The 25066-nt window shown below is 29.3% G+C and overlaps 2 protein-coding genes across 3 annotated transcripts; one reads left to right on the top strand and one right to left on the bottom strand.

The window, feature by feature from the left end:
* The first annotated feature begins 62 nt into the window (after positions 1–62).
* Positions 63–3187, top strand: LOC103845829 (probable receptor-like protein kinase At5g18500). 2 transcript variants are annotated; one of them, XM_009122719.3, is made up of 8 exons: positions 63–306; positions 813–1440; positions 1525–1629; positions 1706–1828; positions 1914–2084; positions 2183–2312; positions 2383–2595; positions 2701–3187. In XM_009122719.3, the coding sequence occupies exons 2-8, from the start codon at positions 827–829 to the stop codon at positions 2803–2805; spliced, it is 1461 nt and encodes a 486-aa protein (XP_009120967.1). In that variant the 5' UTR covers positions 63–306; positions 813–826; the 3' UTR covers positions 2806–3187. The 2 variants fall into 2 exon arrangements, with proteins under 2 accessions (XP_009120967.1, XP_009120968.1); XM_009122720.3 differs by lacking the exon at positions 63–306 and adding an exon at positions 527–728 and having other exon boundaries at positions 2701–3001.
* Positions 3188–11816: 8629 nt separating this feature from the next.
* On the bottom strand, positions 11817–15214 carry LOC103845828 (alpha-barbatene synthase). Its single transcript, XM_009122718.3, has 7 exons — positions 15049–15214; positions 14663–14945; positions 14180–14561; positions 13880–14101; positions 13658–13796; positions 13277–13525; positions 11817–13199 (listed from the first exon to the last, which is right to left on the bottom strand). Exons 1-7 carry the CDS (start codon positions 15148–15150, stop codon positions 12906–12908), a joined length of 1671 nt encoding a protein of 556 aa, XP_009120966.1. The 5' UTR covers positions 15151–15214; the 3' UTR covers positions 11817–12905.
* Between the last annotated feature and the right edge of the window lie 9852 nt (positions 15215–25066).

Raw genomic sequence — 25066 nt, 5'->3', positions numbered from 1 at the left:
TGCGCAAAGCTAAATAAAAGCCACAATAAATAAATAAATAATTGGATAAAAATTATCTTTTTCATTTACTGTTTATCTATTTTCTCTGGAACACAGCTAACTACTACTACAAGGGTAATAAAGCTTCAATCTTTCCCACTGACATCTCTGGTCTCCGAACTTCTTTTCTTGTTTCTTCTTTTCACTGCCTGGGTCTTCTTGTCTGTAAGGTTAGAGATCTCTCCTTACAAAGATCCAAAGCAAGGAACTTTCTAGTCAATGCTGCTTGAGATCTAACCTTTTTCCTTCAATGACGCTCTGAATCAGGTTCGGTTCTCTCACTCTTTGTTTTGTAATTGTAACTTCTCTGAGTTTTCAGCTTCTAGACTTTTGCTTTGGTCTTCTTTGATCTGTTTACTCGTCTTTATCAGACAATGCTACGGAATGCTTTGCTGACTTTCTGATAAGTTTCTATTTGTCGGTAGCGAGATTTATTCTAGATAAGTTGCTGAATGTTAATCTTTCACATATGTAGTTTTCTCTCCAGCTTAATGTTTAGCTGGCGTCTGGTCTGAAAACTGAAAAATCTGGCAGCTGTCAACTTTTTTTTGGGACTTAGCCACTTTAGGCACAATGCTTGGTTTGTATGAATCTGATTTTTCTCTAGTCATCTGTTCAACATCTTGTCTTTTTGCCTCTTCCTTTCCAATTTGAACTCTATAATCTCTTATGGTCCCTCCCATGTTTCGGTATAACCTCTGAAGTTGCAGGTCTAGAAAATATTTCTTTAGATTTTGAAGTGTCTTGAGTTGTAGATTCTTTTGTCTTTTCAGGTTGAACAAGGAAGATGGGGTCTGGTTTAAACGATGCATTATCTAGGAAGTACAGTGGTTTGGAGCTTTGGGAGATCATAGTGATTGTTCTCTCTGCAATATTCGTTTTAGTGTTGGCTATATCACTATATCTTACTTTCAGAAGGAAAAACTCTAGATCTTCTTCTTCTTCTAATCAACTCCCTGTAAGCCACCAGCTTCCTCCTACTGTGTCCGAAGAGATTAAAGAGATTAGAGTAGACGAAGTTTCATCAAGCAATGGTGGTGGTGGCAATGGATATCCTTCCATTAGTGAGAAGTTTGGGCACAAAGAGCCTGAAAAAGGGATAGTAGTAGCAGATTCAGAGAATGGTGATAGCAGCAGGTCAGGCTCGTTTAATCACTTGGAGAAGAAAGATGGATCAAGTGTGTCTTCTGCTAATCCTATGACTGCTCCTTCTCCTTTGTCTGGTCTTCCTGAGTTTTCTCATTTAGGATGGGGACATTGGTTTACTCTCAGAGATCTTCAGATGGCTACGAATCAGTTCTCGAGGGATAACATAATTGGTGATGGTGGGTATGGAGTTGTGTACCGTGGTAACCTTGTTAATGGTTCTCCTGTTGCGGTTAAAAAGTTGCTCAACAATCTGTAAGTGAAATCAAGATTTCAAGATTTTCATTTCCTGAATTTTTTTTTGGTTTTTGTAATGGTGATGTTTTGTTGTGTTTGTAGAGGACAAGCTGACAAAGACTTCAGAGTAGAGGTTGAAGCTATAGGTCACGTTCGCCATAAAAACTTGGTTCGTCTTCTTGGATATTGCATGGAAGGAACGCAGAGGTATGTGTATGTTCTGCTGTTAAATGATTACTTTTTGAACTTCACTGAACAGTGGATGTGGTGACACTTTAATTAGGATGCTGGTGTATGAGTATGTTAACAATGGAAACTTGGAGCAATGGCTACGTGGAGACAATCAAAACCACGAGTATCTAACTTGGGAGGCACGGTTAAAGATTCTTATTGGAACAGCCAAAGCGTAAGTCTTGTTATTGTTATAGTTTCCTCTTTATTTCTGTTTGTTTATCTTCTTTATCTGAGGCTACGGGGGTGGTGTGATGCAGGCTTGCTTACCTTCACGAGGCGATTGAGCCAAAAGTGGTGCACAGAGACATAAAGTCAAGCAACATTCTGATTGATGACAAATTCAATTCTAAAATTTCTGACTTTGGACTTGCCAAGCTGCTTGGTGCTGATAAAAGTTTTATAACTACTAGAGTTATGGGTACCTTTGGGTAAGTAGTTGTGGTGGCCTCTCTCTCTCTCTCTCTCTCAGTACACTTTTCACTTAATAAATGTGAAGACGTTAACTTGTTTCTTTTTTACTTTTCAGGTATGTAGCTCCAGAGTATGCCAACTCTGGTCTTCTGAATGAGAAAAGTGATGTCTATAGCTTTGGTGTTGTACTATTGGAAGCTATAACTGGTAGATATCCTGTAGACTATGCTCGCCCACCACCTGAGGTATATAATCCCTTAAGTTTGTTAAAAGAAGCCTTCAGACACACACGTCAACTCTGCTCACTTTTTGTAGGTACATTTGGTGGAATGGCTGAAGATGATGGTCCAACAGAGACGATCAGAAGAAGTGATTGACCCAAACCTCAACACAAAACCATCTACCAGTGCATTGAAAAGAACACTCTTGACTGCTTTGAGATGTGTTGATCCCATGTCTGAGAAACGACCAAGGATGAGCCAAGTTGCACGTATGCTTGAATCAGAGGAGTACCCAATTCCTAGAGAGGTATGAACAAAGGAAAAGATCACAGCTTCGAAAACTGCTTCTTATTTTTATCAGTCTGGTAGATCTTTTGGTTGCTAAAAGCTCTAACGACTTTGGGAATTTTAGGATAGAAGAAGACGAAAGAGTGAGAATGGACCAACAAGAGAGTCAGATCCTCCTAGGAACAGCACAGACACTGACAAGAGCGAGTTCCAAGAACCAAAAGCCTGAAGCTGGATAAGGCATTGGAAATAACCTGAGGTGTAAATGTTTTCCGAGCTTCTTCATGTGAAGAAACAAGTCCTTGTTCGTCTCCAAATCTTCTGTGTTTATGTGATGTTTCTTCATTTTGTCTTTGGTAATAAAGAGAAAGAGGAGGAGAGGGGAGAGTGTGTTCATCGTTTGGTTTTGCAAATGGTTTAGATCACATCATTTGTTTGTATAGTGTTTGTTGTATCGTTTGCTTCTCTACGTTTCGCAATGTAGGTTGGTTTTGGACCAAGAAAATGCTAGGCTATGTCAAGTTCTTCGTAGAACGATGTGTAGTTTGTAGTTTCCTTGTGTGATACTTCCTCTGTTTGATGAAAAAAATGTATGTTTTAAGATTTTCGCATTTATTAAGAAAATATATCATCAATACATTATTTTTCGCAATTAACTATTTTTCACAATTTTTAACCAATAGAATTTTAATAAAACCAATTATATTTTTGAAGTTTATAATTTACAATTAATTTATGAATTAAAAAAGTAAAAAATATATTTTTAAAATTTTTTTTTTACGAGTTTACAATTTGTAATACTCCATCTGTTTCAAGAAAAAATGTATGTTTTAGAATTTTCACACTTATTAATAAAACATATCAGATTTTAGTTACCAAAACATTATTTTCTATAATTAACTATTTCTCACAATTTTAAATCAATAGAATTTTAATAACCACAATTATGTTTTTTTGAAGTTTACAATTTACAATTTACAATTAATTTATGCATTAAAAATGTAAAAAATGCATCTTTTTGAACTAGACTTTTTTTTCTAGGATATGGATCTTTTGGAAACGAAAGGAATATATTGTTTATCTGAGACTCTGTGAGTCTCAAACAAAATACCAACTAGTTAATAACTTTAATATTGATGTATAATTAATATAAAAAATAGAAATTACATCTCAAAATTTTATTACATAGATTTTGATAAATAATAGGCATCTTGCCCGGGACAAACGCTATATCCAGTAGCGGACTTCGGGTCCCCCCGGAAGGAGGCCTTTAAAAAGAACTCCTCTCAATTTTTTTTCTTTCAAATTGATAGTGCCACTTTTAAAAAGATAAATCTCAAGTATGATTAGTTTCCAACTTTCAGTTATCTCAATTTTCATCAAACTAAATTTCATAATATTATGTTTTCAGTGTTTAATCTATTAATAATAGTAATCTCAATTAATGTTGCAAGGTTATGTGTTTTCATCTTAAGAGTTCTATTGGTTTAAAAAATTGTCAAAATGTAGAAGTATGTATCTTTTCATTTTTACAATTTATCTTTTAATCTTAAAAATTGCATTAGTTTAAAATAACTTGTCAAATGTAATTTAAAATATAACTTTTCATTTTTAACATTGTGTCTTTTCATCTTAAGAGTTTTTTTTTTTTGAAAAAAGGGCTAGACTTTTTTTCTGTTTTTTTAATTTGTTTTGTTTCTGGTCATTTGATTTGTATGATTGCCAATTTATTTTAAATTTGACAGAATTTTTAATTGTTTTGTGTGTCTTTTCTAAAAAGAAATTTTCGTGAATTAGTTTCATCTTAAGAGTTGCATTGGTTTAAAATAAATTGTCAAAATATATCAGTATGTACATTTTTACCTTAGTGTCTTTTCATCGTAAGAATTGCATTGGTTCATATGATACATATTATCACTTTAGGAAGGGTCTACAACAATTTAGGAAATTAATAATAAATAGTTATTCTTCTATAATCTTATAGTTGTCACACGTTAGAAATACATGATTTTTCACTTCGAACAGTGGTGTCTTTCACCCCTAGTGTTTATAAATCCTTCTTTTAGTCCAAGAATTTTGAAAATAAACTTTTATAATTATAGAACTACCCGAAGATGTTGTGTGTAGTATTTTATTAAAGGTCTTCGATCAGTCAAGTAAAGATTTTGGAAATTACAGATTAGTCAATAAAGAAATTGAAAGAATTTCAAAATCAACATTTGTATTAAAAAAATCAACTAATTGGTGTCTTTTAATCCCAGAAAAAAGCCCTTCCATATATATGAACAGACAAATGACGTCCATTAACTCGTACACAACTCTTATTTTTCTACCTACTGAACTCATGAGCGACAGAGAAGGAATAACAATGATGGATGCTGTCGTTTGAGTGGTCATAATGGAGAAACATAATCATTTTAGGGATTGGACGAAGGTTAAAACAAATAACTTGACTATCACCAAATCAATGATTATCGATACTATAGTTACGAAGGAAGTTACAGTGACAAGTGTGAAAGATAATTGTGAAAGAGGTACGATCATCAAACTTTTCACTGGTTTTGTTTAGAGGCGTGCTTACCATAGTTTTGATAAGGCTTCTGCCTAAGCCCCCCGCAAAATGTATAATTTTCATGGCCCCTAATTTCATAAAATTATTTTATAGAGCTAAATGAATAGTTTTAGGTAGATTTTCACATGATTCTGAATTTGAATTTTGTTTTTGATGAATGCTTTTATTCTAACTAGGTAAAGAATCCGTGCGGTATCGCACGGGAACTCATTTTATAAAAACAAATAAATCATATTTTATTATTCTAAAGTTTACCACTATGAATAGTTTCAAAGATTTATCATAGTTGTAATAATTCATCTCTAAAGAATACCATCTCTAAAAGTTCCAATGGTTTATACATATATAATATTATAAAATAACTAACTTATCCAAAATTAGATTATCTAAATATTTTTAGCCAATTTATTTTTTAAATGCATATAAAATAGATATAAAAATGAACTAAAAGATAACTCATTAACACTTTATGCCAATTTTAGGATAAAATATATATCCTGAGACATTTTGAGAATTCTTTATAAACTTATGCAGTTTTTTAAAAAATAAAAAAAAACTCAATATAATTTCACAAAAAGATAAATTTTTAAAAATTTATAAAAATTATGATAAAAACGCATGCTTATATTTTTCACACAATCTCTTAAAACTCAATATAAAAAGGCATCTCTTGCTTGCACCAAAGTTGTTGGATTTTTAATCGTAGTCCTTAATTTTTTTGGAATTTATTAATTTTTAAAATATAGTGAGGAAGTATATTAAAATAGGAAAATATAAAAAAACTCTATTCATTTGGACTTTCTTGTTGAGTTCTTAGTGCTAATCTAAAACCGATGGGGCTGTACTGCATTGACATAAAGTAGTTGAAATTTTAGGGATGTGTTTTCTTAGGCTGTAAGTTGTGTCTTTTCATTTTTCTAAATGCAATGCTACTTAATAACTTTTAATTAGTTAAAATGTGTCTCATCATTCTAAATACGTGTCAAAAAAAATTCAGCATTTTTTTTGCTATTATATATAGATATGTTTTCATATTAGTAATTTATGATAAATTGTTAATACATCTTTTACAGAAATATTAGTTCGAAATAAGTAGTCATATTATTAAAATAATTATTATCACACTTTTTACAATTTAAGCATGGTCTTTTACAAAGAGTCTATTTTAATTTTATGAAAGGATGTTGACAGATTAAATATAGACGACTTGTGTAGAGATAAAATTTAAGAAATTGAGACTCTTACAAATTTTTGGGGGTATTCAATCATTTAGAAAAGCATTGTTATGTTTATGTAAATAATTTGTCGAGTCATAGACAAATATAAAAATGTATTCCTCTGTCTTCCGATATTTTATTTTTTCTCTATGTTAATTGGTGTCTCTTCTTCTTCTTTTCTTCTGTTCTACGTAAGAGTTTTTTTCCTATGGTAATTTTGTTTTTTTATCGAAAAAAACTATGGTTAATTTCGCTTCTCATAACTACTATCATCTCTATTTTTGTCTGGGGTATTTGTTGTCAGTTACTAAATTTTCTCTTTTCAACACTGCCATGGTTAATATGAGAGATTATCTGCGTAAACGTGTACATGATCTCCATCCAGTGTTCAAAATTCATAACACAATTAGAAATTGTGCCTACAATATTCAACTAAACATATATACATTTCCTCTTAAATGCCAGACCCCATTATTCGATCGTGAAAAGTACCAAGATGCCATTGTTATCCCATTCTGATGATCACTCTCTCGTTCCCTATCTTCATCTCCGGCTTTGATGGGGTTAAAGGAAGTGCCACCATTGTCGTCACCAGACACCACTACCACAGGAAAGGCGTGCCATCGAAAGCCACCATTATTGGTCTTATTGGAGTTACGTAATGGATTCGAGAGATGGAGACTTGGAGGAGCGACGAGCAACCGGAGGCACTATGTTCATCACAGGGTAAGATGCTCCATAATCTCTTCTTTCTTTCTCTACTTCTCAAAGCATTAAAAACCCCAGTAAAAAATCACCGTATGGATTACAATTATATATCTACAGGTCAATAATGAGGCTCTGAGTTCGACTGAAGAGAGAAGAAGAAGGACGTTACGTAGTGCATTCGAGAGATGAAAACATGGAGAAGTGACAAGCAACCGAAGCCGCCAAATACATTTTCTTCATTTCTCTAATTCTCGAAAAGCCTTAAAAGAACGAGTTATAAAACTCACCGTATTGATTCCAATTTTCAAAAATAGAAAATTAGATGGGTGAAGCATATAGACGCAGAGAAGGAATAACAGCTATATGAAAAGAGAAAAAAAAATAAGTAAAAATTTATGCTGTAAAAATTTCAATATATAAGATCTTGAAAAAGTATGTTGTTTGAAAAAGAGACTCTTCAAAGGAAAGGGTTGCAAGAAGAGGTAAAACATTTCGTGACTCTTCACTTAAAATTGGTTTATTTTTTATGAAAATACACAACTTTTATAACGAAAAGATACAACTCTTAAACTAATAGATTTTAGTTTTTTATGAAAACACAAAACCTTTGGATTTTTAAAATCTATTTGAATAGTCACAACTCTTCAATCTGAATGGTCGCATTATCCCAATAGTCACAACTTTTCACTTTTTAAAATATACTTATGAATAGTCACAACTTTTAGACAATTTTTAGAGAAGACACAACTTTACAACATAGAAGTTTTAGAAAAGATACAACCCTTTATACATCTTTTTCAAAAGACACAACCTTTCAATATAGTGGGATTCACAACCTTTGGAATTAATCAGGATTCCTATTATTAATAGATAAATTTCAAGATGTGTTATAACTAAAATGCAAAGAATTAATTGAAGAATTGACATGGTATAACTCACAGTTCTGATTTTCGTTTTGCTTTTGTTACTTATTATAATCCAATTTTTTCCTTACCAAAAGTTAGCTATTTGTATTTTAATTTATATATTATGATAGTTTGATGAAATAGTTTATAGTAAAAATAAATAATACGTTTTAACATCCATATTTTTTTTATCTATCATCATTTTTTTAAACGACAAAATGTTATATACTTGATCTACCATTATTTTTATTCAATATTTTTTATTATTACTTTTATTTTTATTATTTTATCATTGTATTTAAATGATTATTTTTATCTTTCTAAATACCAAACATTATTTTAACTTTCTCTAAAAATACCAGTTTTCTATTTATCATTTTAACCTTTACTTTTAAATTACAAATTAAAAAATATGTTTTATTATATATTGTAAAATTTTATTTTAAAATTCGCCTTGAGCCCCTAAAAATCCTCGCACGGCAAGAGATACAAATGTGTAGAAACAAAAGTTAAATTAAAATGGAACCGAAAAATCCAGAGGAAAACTGTCTTGTAACAGTTGGAGGGAGAGACTAGTATTTGGATATTTTAACTATTTTAAATGATTTTTTTATAATAAAAAACACTATTTTTAAAATTAATAAAGTCCAGTTTTTATTTAAAAGATACAACTATTATAATGAAAAAAACACAACTTCTAAAACTAATATATTTCAGTTTTTAATGAAAACACTCAACTTTTAAAATGAAAATTGTATCTTTTCATCTTAAAAACTGAATTAGTTTAAAAATGTTAAATATTAAAGAATATATCTAGAAATGTATATTTTCATCATGCAATGAGTATAAAAAGTTTTTAAAATATGTAGGAATGTGTTTTAAGATTCTAAGAGCATCAGCACCGGGTACTTTCTCAACCTCAGTCTCTAGACAATATCATAATAGTATTTTTAACACAATTTTTTTTTGAATTAAAATCAATACCATTAAATTAGGATCATTCCAAATTATACCCTTAATGAAAATCGTAGTTTTGCCAAAAGTACTCTTACTTTTACAAGATATTAATATAATTCATTTATGAAAGTTAAGTGTTTTGGTTTTGGACCTACACATAAACCTAAATTGATATATATATATATAATGGGCATATATGTATATTGATAAGATATGCTAATTTTAAATTTAATATAAATATTCTAAGTATAAATATAAGACATACATATATTATGAACCAAAAATAATATTATTTTCTTAAATTTATGTATCAGTATTCAAAATAGACCATTCGAATATTATGCAGATTTTCAATAAAAACCAAAACATGATATCGTACACCATTTCATATACATATTTGAATATCATTTTTTCGTATATAATATTATTTAACGATCAAAAAATGAGTATATACAAAAAAAACTATATATATATATATATTTATTTTTGTTATGTCATTTTGTACATAATATTGATATGGCAATTATGAGAGATTAAGAATATTTTAAAAATTATCTTAAAAGCAACTTTTAAATATAAAATAAAAAATACAAACTTATAATAGGTCATTAATAACAAAAATAAACTAATATTGTCATATCAATAAGTTTTTTTATATTATCATTTAGTATTTGGACAACATAATGAAAATCTCATCAAAGTTTACAGAATCACAAATTTATGCAGTATTAAAAAAAATATGCGTAACTTAATCAATATTATCATATATTTGTGCTTTTATCGGATCAATGGTATCAGATTGCGGGTTAATAACGATTTTTTGGATTTTTACCGGGTTCTATTGGATTTTTAATTAACGAAGTTTTCATTACATCCGGACCAGAATATATACAATGTAATGAGTCTACCGGTTCAACCACGAATCTAGATCGAATATGAAAACAATTCTTAATACTCAAACATTATTATAGAACGACTACCATATGTCGAAAGAAATACCACATTTTGCAGAGAAAAAAAAATGATAAAAACCTAAAACTCAATTGGTATGATTCAAAACAGAAATACTGGTAGTTTGTAAATCAGTTTTCAATCAATAAATGAAAAAAACAAACCTGCGTTTTCTAAGTGCGGACCAAAATCTAGTTAAATGTTTAAAATCCGATAACACCATTTATATTGAAACACCTGTAGAACGAACCTTCAGCCGTTTTTGAAAGTTTCTTCCTAAAAATATGTTTCTCTTTAAATTTACCTTCTCTCATACTTTTAACTTTTTAATATATTTTTTTTGTTGAGAAATGTGGGAAGAATTCACCACTAAAGATGCCCTAAGAATATATCTTTTTAGAATCCAAAATAAATATTTAAAGATGTGTATTTTGATCTTAAAAGTTACATCAGTTTAAAAAAAGGTTATTATTATTAAAGTGTATAAGGATGTGTTTTTTTATATTGATGTGTATTTTCATCATGCAATGATTTTTAAAAGATTAAAGCTCCGAATGGTAACTGCGGTTTGAGCGGTGCAGAACAAGCGGTTTAACTGCGGTAGGGTTTTAACAGTTATAAAAACGTATAGATATATGATATATGTAGAGATTTTTGTTACTGTTAACTGCGGTGCGGAGCGGAACGGTTCGTAACATTTGAAGCCTAAAGAAAATCTAGAAAAATACAGAAAGAACAAGACCATAAAGCCAATTAAGGAAATTCTGCTATCAGATATTGAGGATTCCAAAAAGGAAAATTTGATTAGCAATCATTACAGGATTATATGAAAGAAGGCCAGGTGTGTGGGAACCATTTAAAGAAATTATTGTAGAACAAGTTGACCACTGAACATCCTCAATGGATCCTTATAAATTATACTCCCCTTTTTTTTTGAGCAACAAATTATACTCCCTATGTTTTTTAATACATGATGTTTTGATTCATTGCACAAAAATTAAGAAATATATTTTTTTTCCAAAAAATAACTTTATAAATATAATTTAAAAATCATTCAACCAATTAAAACAATGACTATAAAATCTAATTGATTACATAGTTTTCAATTAAGTTAAAAATAATATAAATATATCACAACTTCGTCTATTTTGAAACAACAAACATTTTCTAAAACATCAACTATTATGAAACAGAGGGAGTATATAATTTCTCAAGCTTCTTCACCAAGTCAGACACTTAGCTCCGAATGGTAACTGCGGTTTGAGCGGTGCGGGACAAGCGGTTTAACTGCGGTACGGTTTTAACAGTTATAAAAACGTATAGATATATAATATATGCAGCGATTGTTGTTACTGTTAACTGCGGTGCAAGGCGGAGCGGTTCGTAACATTCAAAGCCTTAACGACGGTTTTTCTATTTGGCTTTATTCAAAGAGCACCGTCAAATGGCGTAACTCATTCTCTACAATACTTTTTTAACTGGTTCTGGCAGACCCGACTTTTTCGTAGAATCCCAAACGATTTCTAGTCGAACTTTTTTTACTTGAAACATGCATTATTCATAGCCAAACATTCTTTAACTGGCTTTGCGGTCCCATTTTTATGTACTTGGACTATCGTCGTTCCACTGTCAATTAGAGTCACTTAGTCTAAGTCAATGTGTTCTTAGTTAAAAAGAAACATTTGATACGTAATGAAAAATTAACAGTTACAAATGATAGAGATTTTAGTGATAAAAATCCTCAGCTATATTCGAATCGGAAAAAAAAATCTTCAATTAATTTTTAATGTTATAGTGTTTTTTTAGTTTGGTTTAAAAAACTAAGCAAATCAATACAGTTTAGTTTAGTGATAAAATACTTTTTGTAATTAATAACCAATACAGTTTTTCGTATTCAAATAGTTGTTCCTTTTTCCATTTGGCTACATGATTTTTTTTTTTTTTGTAAAAGGAATTTGGCTACATGAATTAGTATTACTTTAATCTTCTTCCTTGTCTTCGTTTACATCCTACCCGTCACAAGGTATGTAACGAATTTATCTTTTAAAAAAAAAAATGACAAATGTAATTATCATGTTTTTGTCATTGTTACGAGCTTGACAATACTGCTATGAGCTTGAAGTTCAATGAATGTTAAGAGGTTCATCAAGATAAGACTGAAAACCAAGGTGAAGAGGAAAAAGAACAACATAAGAAAATATCTCTGATCCAAAAATTTGGAAAACCGTTGATACGAGATTGAGAGATTTGTTGGTTAAAATGGGTCTATGATAAAGACTAATAAGTTATTACCTGTTTTTTAAGAATAGTATTGGTAGGCATTTTTCATATGCATTCTACACAAAAGATATGATAAACAGAAAAGTTAGAAGATGGTTGATATACTTAAAAAGTTTTGAATAAAGCTTTTTATGTTTCTATCGCAAGTTGTTTGACATGAAAAAGGTGGCGATAACTTGGCAAACTCCAACCACTTCATAAGAGGACTCTATTCCGGGCTTCGTGGACAAAAACGCTAGCCGTCAAAAGAGAAAAAAAAGATATTTTTTCTGTTTTTTTTTTATTTGTTTTGTTTCTGGTCATTTGATTTGTATGATTGCCAATTTAATTTAAATTTGACAAAAATTTTAATTGTTTTGTGTGTTTTTTCCAATGGATTTGGAAACACAAAAATTTTAGTTTAGTTAAACCATTTAAAAAAGGTAATTGACAGATTCAGAAGTGGATGGTGACGACGAGTCTAACGGAATTCAATCATTGATGGTTTTTCATTTGATGGTAATGAAGTTCTTGCCGTAAACTATTGGTTATTCCAAAATGCAACATGAAATTCTAATTATAAGCCTAAAAGGCTAAATCCTTGTGTTCAGTCATTTGCAACTAATTTTATTGGATACGGTTTTGCTCGGTTTCCTCAGAATAGGCAACATTTCATCAAAGACATGACGTCAAAATCAACCACCACAAACATCACAATCACAAAGTAGAAAACCAAACGGATATACTATCAAACTCTTAACTAAAGATGTATCGGATCGACAAGCAAAGCAGTGAGATAATCCTTTAGTTTTCCTTCACGGTGATTGTAGAGATCATCCGACGTATAGAGAATATTCACCATGCGTCCAAAATTGACGACTTGCATAAGAATGGGACGTGAAATGTTGGTTGTCTTTAAGCACTCTTCGTTTACAAGCTTGTTGATATCTCCAATCATCTTATGAAATTCCCTACTTGCCTCTTTTTTCGTGACTCCATGTTGTTTCATGTAATAGTTAAGCGCATTTGCAGTGTACCCTTTATTCATATCCTCCTGATAATACAATGAGCCATTTAGGTAACAAAACGAAATCATTGATTAACCTAAACCTTTCTAATTATAATGTGTACCTCAAAATCCGTAATATCATCCAAGAGACGTGCCTTCCTTGCTAGATATCGGACAGACTTTGGTCTAGATAGTAGCCACTCAAAATCTTCTTTTTTACCGATCTCTCCAAGTCCCATAATAGAACACGCTATGGTTGCATACGAACCAGCCTCAGCCCCACCAGCCTCTACATACTCATCAAAGTTAGGGATTTGACCTGCTCTTGCCCATTTGATAAGGTCAAGGTTTGTTCTCGCGACTATCTTGAACTGCTTATACCAAAGATTTAAACATCATACACAACTTCATTACCACTAAATATATGTAAATTTGGGCTTTTTAAAAAAAGAAATTTGTTTGGGCATTTAAGATTAACTAAGGTGTTGTAAGTAGTTAATCACCTCTTCTATCATCTTCTCCAACGCAAATGATCTTCCTTGTGACTTCAATATTTCTTCAAACTCCTTGTAAACAGACATCACAAATTTGAAGGCAGTCTTCATGTGACCATGAAGATTTTCCATGTACTCAGGATCCCATCTGTTCAAATGACAATTCACAATGGTTGTCAGTGTTTCTGATGAAACCAAATAGATGTTTCTTAGGTGTATATATATAGATACCTTTCCAAACAGTTAACCACGCTTTCAACTTCAGGAATTGAACCATAAGTATCGCAAACATCGTCTAAAAAGGTGAACAATAAAAAAAACTTGGCCGACATAATTCTCCCAAGTGAAAATTGTGGCTCAAAATACATCATCGATCCCACAAACCAACACTCGAATGTTCGTTCTCTGAAACCGGGTGGGAGGTTCTTTGTATGGTCTAGTTCCCTCCACCACCTGCAAATATAGAACAAAAATTATATATATATAATACTCCTACATCTATCTCATAAGAAAATTTATTCATTCACACACGTGGTGATAATTTTTAATTCTTGAATGTAGTGAAGTTGCAAGAACTTGAAATTGAGCTTGGCTAGCTTGAGTAGTGTCTCATCGTTGTCCTCTTCTTGTTCATAGAACGAAAGATACTCTCTTGCAACCAGAACTTGGACGTTCTGATGCTGCGGTATGTAAAGAGCATTTTGTATATGCTTTAAAATATGTGGTGGGATCGCTTTGCTATCTGTAGCTAGTGACTCCAAATAGTCCAATGTAAAGCTCAACGCTTCATCCAGGATATGATCTGTCGTTGTCCTGAAGTGCGCTGCTTCGTAGAAGCTTAGCATGCCCTGGACATCTTCCATTAAACTTTCTTTAAATTTACCGTCGTTTCTTTTGAATCTATCGAAAACATCTACATGGAAAAAATATATATTATTCAATATATAACGTACACATACGTAACTCATTAAGATATTACTTACCAGTTTTTGTCAAAAAAAAAAAATTACTTACCAGACAACATATTATGACCATATATTCTAAAAACCCGAAACATGATGGAGACTGTGTACAGATCATTTTCATCTGTGATCAGTTCATCTATCTTCTCGAAAGCATGTTTTAGGGTCTCCACGATCTCCTTCTCAAAAATATAAGCGAGGCCAAGACTGTCCAAAATATGAATCGAAAGAATGCTCCTTTTCATTGCGTCTTTGTCTCTGGAAGAAAACGTGAATATGTTTTTTCTTAATTTAGGCGTTAGTACTTCCATCTCTCTTGCAAGCACATCAAAATCCTGAAAGTCAATACAAGTCAAAGATATACCATTTAAGGAATAATACATGCATGTATATATATATATATGCTTTGTCCGAGTATATATATATAAATGGACTCACTGAATCAGCAATGGAGATATTGAGAAAGTGATCACCCCATTGAGAGGGTAGCAATTTTGAAAAATTTAAGTAGCTTTTCTGATCTCTCTTCACTTCTTCCATAAGGAGACAGAGCTGAGGGTGGTGCAGACCTTTTCAGAGGGTAGACATATATATAATACTAGGAAATAATCTGCATCCTTCGCAGAGTGAAATACTTTTAAAATAAATATTTTTAAAAAATTATTTTAAATAATAACAAATTATATGTAAAATATATTTTAATGATTTGATCAAAAAAAATTATAAAAATATCTGATTTTTTTTTCAATTCAAATATTATGCATATTTCAAAAAAAATCAAAATCAAAATATTCATTTATTTTATATGGTATATAAATTAATTTAAATGTTATTAAAATACATATTTTTAATTTGAATATCTACTAAATGAGGCTTCATACTCATATGATTTTATGATCAATGGAACTTGTTATAATTAACAACAATTTTAAATAATTGATCACAAAATTTTCAATGTGAAATTTTCAAAAGATCAATCTACAATCGTTTTAAAAATTTCGAAATGTAACATACGAAAAATTCTAAATTTATGTTATATGGTTAATTTGATTATTTAATTTTTAATAATATACTTTTTATTTAAATTATAGAAGACACACTGTTATCAAATTTTTATAATTCAAAACCATTAATTGTCATATATATTAATCAAATTAAGTAATTATGTAGATTTTATTTAAGAATTTTTTTGTAGATTACTAATTAATTTTATGATTAATATAACGAAAAATATAATTTATGTTTAGATGGACCAACATATTTTTTAAAAATTTTCAGAATTATTCAAGTGAAGACACATGACATAGCGCAATTGATATAATGTTTCTTAATTAGTATATATATATATATAAATGTTCAGGTATTAAAATTATTAGATCATCCAATTTTGGACAGTAGCTACTTGTTTGTGTGTTTACAAGGAAATAAACCAAAAATGTACAATTTTATCATATGATAGATCTTTCAAAACTAAAAACTGCATGTGAGATGAGATATGGTTGCGAGAAATCCGGTTACCAAAGAAAGGTAAAAGAATAGATGGTGTGATTCTAATTACGCCGCAAAGTAAATATGAGAGTTAATAGTTAGAGATTTTTATTTATTTTTTTTCTTCAGGCTTCTCCGGTTACTGCTAATTAAGGAAAAAAAAAATAGAATTAATACATAAAAAGAGTGGTTGTCGAAAACCTAGGGCATTTGGTTATCCCGTGAATTATGGTTTATTTCGACGTTATTCAGCACAATTTCTCAATGAATTAAGTAGTTGGTTTTACTATTGAGTTGTTTAGTTATTTTATTTGCAAAATGTAAGTATAATCAATACTTTTAATGCTCTCTTGTTTTGTCATGCCATCTTCATTTCCAAATATAGTACTCCCTCCGTTCCTAAAAGATGCATATTCTGGAAAAAAAATTGTTTCAAAAAGATATATTTTTTACCTTTTCAATGTATGATTTTATGAAAAATTGTAAGTTTCAAAAAAATTAATGGTGTTTATTGAATTTTTATTGGCTAAAAGTTATAGAAAATTGTTATTTACAAAAAACAATGCATATTTAATGAGTTTTCTTAATATATGTGAAAAGTCTAGAATATGCATCTTTTAAAAACAGAGGGAATATTAACTTTAAAATACACAATTTCTATCACACAACATATTAAAGTTTAGAATTTAAAATTTAGGGTTTACAGTTTTGCTGGAAGCGTTAACGTCGTTAAAATTATCATTTTTATTTTTTTGTAGCTATTTTTTATTTTTTATTTTTTTTTTTTCAACTATTTTTTATTTTTTATTTAATTTAATGATTTTAATTAATAATTTATATGTCACTTTGATTGGTTTTAAAAGGTGTAGTGAACCTAAGTTTTGTTTTCTTTTAATGTGCTCTTTCCGTTTTAAACATTTTAGGAAGCAGTTGTCAGAAAAAAAAAACATTTTAAGAAGAAATAAGAATTTTTCTTTTTTGAAACTCAGGAAGAAATAAGAATAAAAAAATGTAGCCGACAAAAAAGTATCAGTTTCTGACCACAGAAATAAAGTTAAAAGCCTTATCCTTTTAATGTGCTCAACTTTCTTGTCATTAGTGACGTAGCAAATAAGTTGCCATCTCTGAAATCCTAGTAGCATTTCATTTTTTAAAAGAGAAAACTCTTTAAAAGATCGTTGAATTTTTCTCTTTGGACATTTCATTTCCTTTTGGGATTATTCATTGATCTTTTGGAAAGATCGAGAAGGGAGTAAGAGTCAGAGAACCGATGGCTATGATAAATCCACAAGGTTGAAAACTGGGTCTTATTTCATCTTCATTTGGATAACTGGATTGATTTTATAATAATATTCCCAAAATTTATGAAAATATATATTCTTATTATTGTTGGCATTTACAATGAAAGTATGAAACCAATACCGAGTGAAGAGATCATATTATTTTCCATGCAACTCTAACACTTTTCACTCGATTGTATTATGTTTTTATTATATTAACTAAGAATATTTTATAAAAAAATACACGTTATTGGTTTTAAGATACGTCAATTTTACAACATGCTCAAATATATTAACACGATTCTCAATAATTTTATTGGTATTTTTAAAGTATAGTCTAATAATTATATATGTTAAATAAATTGAAAATATTGTTTTACATTTATTTTATTTTGTTTTATATTAGTAGAAAAAGTAAGTCTGGGTAAAACATCTGGATCCAAAGAACCGAACTAAACTAGATTTCAAAGCAATACTAAACACAAACTAAAACTGATTAAGTAATAAAACTGATTAAGTAATCAGATGGATCTAAAAGTTTAATATCCAGATAACCAGATCCGAATTTGATCCAAACTAAAAGATTTTGGATACCAAAATATCTAAATCACAATTATATATTTAAATATATTGATTATTTTAAATTTTATATCTATTAGATATTCAAAAATATTAAAATATCTAAAAATTATCAATATAGTCACAAGTAAATATCTAAAAATAACAGAAAATATTCAAAATACTGAAAATATTTATTTTTTCTCCATCCAAATATTTAAATTGAACTAATATGTAAATTTAATTATTTAGTCTTACATTATTCAAATTTTTATGTTTTATATTATTTTATTTTAATATTAAGTATATTTGGATTTTTGTTAAAAATACATAATTAGAATGTGTATCCAAACTCAAATCCGAAAACGAATCCGCAATGATTGGAACCAAATTCAAACCAAAATTTGTAAATATTTGAATATGATATAAATTTCTAACCTTAAAAATTTGAAATCCGAATAGATTAACTGAATCCAAACGGATATGTGAATGATCATCCTTAGAAACAAAACTATACAACAAATCCCTTAGTACATCATACGATAAATAATCTAACAAACTATTTAACTCCGCGCGTAGCGCAGATTACTACCTAGTATATTCTTATTATTGTTGGCATTTACAATGAAAGTATGAAACCATGACTAAATTTTCAGCATAATGATTCAAAATTTATTTTCCTAAACCTAGAGTTTTCTATTTTATAGGAAAGTTTCTAAATTTTGATCAAAGACCCCACTAGAACCTTTATATATCTAAAAATATATGCTTCTAACATTTTGGTGTAGTTTTTTGGCAGTTTAAGATATGTGTGAAATCAAATCTTCAGCTTGTATATTATCAAATGGGCTAAATCCAGTCATGTGCCAAATTTTGATGAACAGAGAGGTTGGTGCATATCAGGGTATGTAGCCATGGCCACGTCATCTTCTTTTATGGGATTTGGAAACACTAGTTAGACGTATTATTTTGAATGGTTAAGTTCTAGTCCAAAGCTTATCCGTTGGCTGCAAATGTACGCCTCATGGATGACATAATTGATGATGAGGTACACAATTTATTTATGACGATTTAAGTTGAATTATTGTTTAGTTGTCCAAAATTGACTTGTGACGTGATTATGTATTATATTAATGAATAAGGAATACTCCCTTAACTATTCCATGAAGCAACATGGAATTAGCAAACGCCCTTAACTATTCCATGAAGCAACATGGAATTAAGTACGGTTTAAAAACATGGAATTTCCATAGAATAAACTAATAACGAAGATTGCTTAAGGATTAATAAAGATAAAGACAGAAACTTGAAGATATGAATATTTCTCTGAAATTACACTTTCATTTCTTGGGGTTTACAAAGCTGATTGAGTCTCTATTTATACACATCAGTAGAACGATCTAGTGACATCACATCTGGATTTGCCAGCTCACTCGTCATGACCAAAAAGAGAATCAAGTCAGTTACGCAGGATGACCTCGTGAGCTGGAAGAACCGTACTCTTCTTTTGTTGTTTTCCTCTGTTCTATTTTGTTGTGTTATTGACCGTTGTGATAGTTACTATGGGCTTGTCTGAAGCTAAGCTCAATATCTTGTTACTTGCTGATCCATTGGATTTAATAATTAACAGCATTTTTCGTTTAATCCTTACCCTAACTCGTCTATTATAGGATGGAAGTTCTCCATACGGTAGATGGCCTCTGCGACTACCATGGAAAGTTCAAGGATTATCTCTTCACTTTGCTCGTAGAACCAGTACAATTTTTTTTTTTTGCTAAAGATGTAAATATCATTAAAACATAACAAAAGTTTGATTACAAGGATCTTGTAATCTGATATGCTCGAAAGCATTTCCGATTCAAGGAGTCGCAGAAAAGATAAAAAAAAACTCATTGAATCAGAAAGCCACTAAGTTTCATCTGTAAATTAACAGGCCTTAGAGCTACATTTTCACCTCTTGCAGCTGCATACGTTCCCATACATGCCTTTCTAATCCTTGGAGCAACCGATGGATGGAGGAGAAGGCTGAACAGATCCGAATTTGCCAGTACAATTTTTTAGGCTGCTACATAGAGTACTACAAACCACAACCAAGATACGGTCCTTATAGATAACTGTTTTAGGTTCATCTCAATGACGCCTCTAATTATTCTTTTATACCATATACTGACTTGCTCTTGTGAACTTTATTTGTTTTCCCGTATATTGACGCCTCTGAGTTTTGTGTTACCGTACCGAAGAACTATGCTTACTGTCAGGGTCGGCTCAACATTGTCAAGGACTCTAGGACAAAAAAATAATTATTTTACTCTCTAAAATTTATATACAGATAATGTTTGAGTTTGTGTGTCGTCTCAGATGAAGTGACAATCAAACTCTACTTACTGTGTACGCTAATGAAATAAAAGATTAGCTACTATATGACACGCATATTTACTATCCCAGTACAAGTCCTTTGCACAAGAATGTGCAGTACATATTGATAACAACACACTTTTTTATCCACGTCAACTTCTTTAGTTCAACAACATAACCTGGTACTTTAATTCTTTTGAGAAGAACATAATACAACATTCTGATTTTCTTACTTCCACAACAAAATAATTTTTGAAGTATCAATCATCCACTTGAACTTTTTTTTTGTGATTGTAAATCCAGTCCAGTCTGAATCATACAAACCCGTAAGATCAAAATTACAGTTAGCTTTCAAGAGAATCGCCATCCCACGACATTCAAGTCACCAACTAGCCTCAATTCAACAGCAGTTCAACGATCCTCTTTTGCCTCATGCATAAACTAAGACAATATTTGCATTGAATAAAGCAAGATATGGTCTAACGGCAGCAAAAAAAAAAAAAGATTTAGACAATAGCAATATTACAAAGGAAATTTATCAGATTTTTAAAAATACATGAATGCATAACTATTATACAAATTTAATACAACAACAACAATAATAGCCAGGTAAATTTTATCCAGAACCTCCAAAATCCTAAAATCTTATTCAAACAAATTGCATGTAATAGAAGATGGTTGTTGTTTTTGACGTCGTCATACGATTCATTCTTGTTCATATCAAATGTATTCGCGAATATTAATATCAGCAATATCTATGTCTTTTAGCAATAATTTACTTCCCTCTTTTATGTCTTTAAAAGCTAAGTTTTTAGCCTTATTTTGCATTCATAATTCAGTCATCTCGTAACTTTTTCTCCTTTTTGTTGCACTTTAAAAATCAAGTTTTTGTTCGTTTGATGATATCAAAGTATCAACGGCTGAATTATCAGCTTCGGTAGTCATCTTTTTGAGTTTTGCTTTTTCCGATCCAACGATCCCTCATCATCACTACTTAAATTAATTGAAAATGAAGGCATTCTCGGATATTGTGATGTCGGAGAGCTGAAAGTATCACTTCGATGTTAAGAGTATATAGGATACCAATGTTGATATTGTTTGTAAACTTTGGGAGATCCTTCATCATTACCCACACATGGTCAAATTAATATTTAATATTTTTTAGTTTTGGATCCTGTAGTGAAAGTTTTTAGCCTTTTCCATCTACAAAGTAATGAAACATAAACCTTTAACAAAGCTTGATCCGCGTAAATGTGCGGGTTTCGGTTTTTGGGCACGAGGGTTTGACTTTTACTTTTCTATAAATGGCATATTGACATTTTTAAACGCATAGATTATTTGTCTAATTTTAGGTTTTTACGAACCTATCCGGAGATAGAAGAATCCGATTCGAACCCCCACCATAAATTTATTATATTTAAACATAGTTAATTTTAAAATTAAAAACAAAATACCCGAAAAACCTATATGTACTCGAACATGTACCTGAATGCCTATATATAACTAATTCTGTAAAATAAATATCATATATATCGAGTAAAAATGTATGATTACAATGTTAAATTCGGATTAACCTAGGGACTAAGCCACAATACGAGGTGTGATTACAAGTGCACCCACAAATTTATTGATATTGGAAATTTGACATGTAAAGTACTAAAGTCTCAGTGGATCAAATGGTAAAAATCAGTCTATGCCCCCATAATATCTTGACTTCGAATTTCTTTTATTTTAACTTAGTTTTTATGACCAATACTGCACCCAGTAAATAATTCCTTTGGATTAGCCCCTAGGTGCACTATTTGGATGCATGTTCTCCACTTGTGTTATCCATCTCTTTGAATTTTTACTATAAATTACATTGAATTACAATAGATAATGCATCTCAAGTTTAATACTACATATCACCAATCAGAGCCACTATAAGGTGTATCCTAATCATTTAAGTGTATTAGATAGATGGTGAATTATAAAAAAATTGTTTGTCGTACTGTCTCATTTCCTATATAACAATTAAATATTTAGTTAAATTATAAATTAAACTTATAATTTAAACAGAGTAATCCTCTATATATTATTTGAGATTACTGAAGAATCTATTTCACTAATATGCTAATATCTTCTCATAAATATGAGTTATTTTATACAACAAAAATGAGTTGTATGGTATTCTTGCATAAGCACATAACTACATGTGAATCCCCTCATAATTCTCCACCATCTAAAATTTCATTCACTTCGTATTTGAAAGATTAATGTTTTATGATTTGCACACATATTAATAAAATTAAATACATATTTTTTTTTAGAAAGGGCTTAATTAAATACATATTTTTATCTTCTACTCCCTCCGTTTTAAAAAGATGCATGTTCTAGAGAAAAAAAATTGTTCTAAAAAAATACATTTTTAATATTTTCAGTGTAATTTTGGTTAACTAATAATAGAAAATTGTGAAATTCAAAACCATTAATTGCATTTTTGAAAGTTTTATTGGTTTAAGAATATAGAAAATATAAAATTATAAAAAATTATGCATTTTAACTAAGTTTTAATAAGTTTTATTAAAAAGTTAGAAAATTCTAAAACATGTACTCCTCCGTGTCAAAATAATAGATGTTTTAGAATTTTCACACTTTTTGATAAAACATATTAAAACTTATTTATAAATGCATAGTTTTTTATAATTTTATATTTCTTATATTTTTAAACTAATACAACTTTAGAAAATAAAAGTTTGGTTTTGAACTTCACAATTTTCCATTATTAGTTGACAAAAATTACAGTGAAAATATAAAAAATATATCTTTTTGGAACAATTTTTTTTCTAAAACTTTCATCTTTTTTGAAACGGAGGAAGTATTATTTTGAAACGGAGAAAGTATATTTAGCCTTGTTTTTAGTTTTAATTGATTCTTAATAGAGTTTTATTATTCATATTTTTAGATTTTAATTTATGTTTTAGTTTTAAAACAAAGTGCATTAATTAAAATTTAAAACATGAATCTTTCAAATACAAAAATAAAATCTAAAACATCTATACTATTATTTATGAAGTGATTTTGCTGATTTGTCACATTCTCCATGATTTTAGTTAATTTTGCTTATTTGTCATATTATTATTAGTTTTTAGCTTAAATATTTAATTTATTAATTTAAATAATATAAATATTTCATAATTTTTAATTAATTTATTAATTTAAATAGTATACTATTTCGAACTTTATAATTGGAATTATAATTATTTTAACTTTCACAAGTTTCTTATTAGTTTTTAGCTTAATCATTAATTTATTCCTTTAAATAATATAACTATCTTGAAATTTCTAATTGGAACTAAAATTATAATTGTTTTAACTTTCACAAGTGAAGACCAATTCTTGTTTTCATTTGATGTAAGATGTTTTAAATTTTATAGTTTCATTTTTTTCATTTATTCCAAGTTGTATCGGTTATAGTTTTTTTTCATCCTCTAGGTATAGTGTTTTTTGGTTGTTTCAATTGATTGCGTTATTTTCATGATATCACTTCATTCTGATGTGAACGTTCTCTTTTCAGTGGTTCAATCATTTTGTGAAGATCAAACAATACTTTTTTGTCAAACAATATTATTGGTAGGGTTGTTTGCATTAACAGCTATATGAACAACATCAGATCTTAATTCTCTCTTTAGTTTTAGATCATTTTTGGGTTCTTAACATCAATATTTATGTACTTTCGATAATTGTTTTTTGTTTAGTTGGAGTTTTATGTTTTTCTTTCTTTCGTTGAGTTTAAAAGACTAGGAAGCAAATCGGGTTTGTTACATGCAGTTTGGAATTATGAATTGGTTATTCTAAATGATTTAATGGCAGTTATTTCACTTATATGTTCTATTACTGTTTAATTTATAAGAAAACTTATGCTTTAATTTGATATTAAGTTTAGAGAGTTGCTTATGTAATCATGTTATGAACATGTGTTTAATGGTTTAATCTTTAAAATGGCTAAAGTAGATATATTTTTAATGAATAATTGGATTTATCATTATATAATTAAATATAATAATAAAACTATCATTATCTTTTTTTTTATTAAATGTAAACTTATGAAATATTTTGATAAATCAATGTATATATTTATCAAGTAAACCAATGAAATATTATCATTATCTCAATTTTTTTTTAAAGTTTTCTTCTAAATTATCATTGAACTTTATTTTTTATTTATTTTATTTTTACTTGGATTTGTGTGTTTCAATGTTTTTTGGTAATTTAATACATTTTTCTGGTTTAAAAATTAAAAAGTAGATTAAGAGAGACTAAAAGTTCACATTCTTCGTTGTCCAAAACAAAAGTTCACATTTTTATTTTACTTTATTGTGTTTAATATTTGATATATAATTATGCTCTTATGATTTCATAGTTTTATAGTTTTTCTTTGTACTAAGAAGACGTAGACCGAGATAAAAAAAAAGAACTCAAATGACTAAGAATATAAATAATAAGTTATTGTCATGTTTAAATCATAAGAAATATACTAATAACTATTAGTAAAACGATTATGCATACATATGCGATATGCGGACAAAACACCTAGTTAATATTTTAAATACAACATCTAGTTAATATTTCAAATACGGATGAAGTATATAGTAAAAATGATGTTTTCTAATTTTTTTGTTTTACAAAGAAACATAATTTTTGTATATATAATTTCACGCAGCTCATGATGCTGGTCATCACCTAATCATATTAAAGACTCTATTAATCCTAGTAAAATAAACATTTCTATACAT

Source organism: Brassica rapa, chromosome A10 (assembly GCF_000309985.2).
Source record: "Brassica rapa cultivar Chiifu-401-42 chromosome A10, CAAS_Brap_v3.01, whole genome shotgun sequence".
Lineage (NCBI taxonomy): Eukaryota > Viridiplantae > Streptophyta > Magnoliopsida > Brassicales > Brassicaceae > Brassica > Brassica rapa.
This window is presented reverse-complemented; position numbering and strand designations above follow the sequence as displayed.

Bases quoted from the DNA above. Each gene is read 5' to 3' on its own strand.
- LOC103845829 (XM_009122719.3), top strand. From the start codon at position 827: ATGGGGTCTGGTTTAAACGATGCATTATCTAGGAAGTACAGTGGTTTG. The intron at 1,829-1,913 runs GTAAGTCTTGTT...GGTGTGATGCAG, and splicing joins CTTATTGGAACAGCCAAAGC to GCTTGCTTACCTTCACGAGG. The intron at 2,085-2,182 runs GTAAGTAGTTGT...TTTACTTTTCAG, and splicing joins AGAGTTATGGGTACCTTTGG to GTATGTAGCTCCAGAGTATG.
- LOC103845828 (XM_009122718.3), bottom strand. From the start codon at position 15,150: ATGGAAGAAGTGAAGAGAGATCAGAAAAGCTACTTAAATTTTTCAAAA. The intron at 14,102-14,179 runs GTGTGTGAATGA...CTATATTTGCAG, and splicing joins GAATTAAAAATTATCACCAC to GTGGTGGAGGGAACTAGACC. The intron at 13,200-13,276 runs GTACACATTATA...TTGTATTATCAG, and splicing joins ATGATATTACGGATTTTGAG to GAGGATATGAATAAAGGGTA.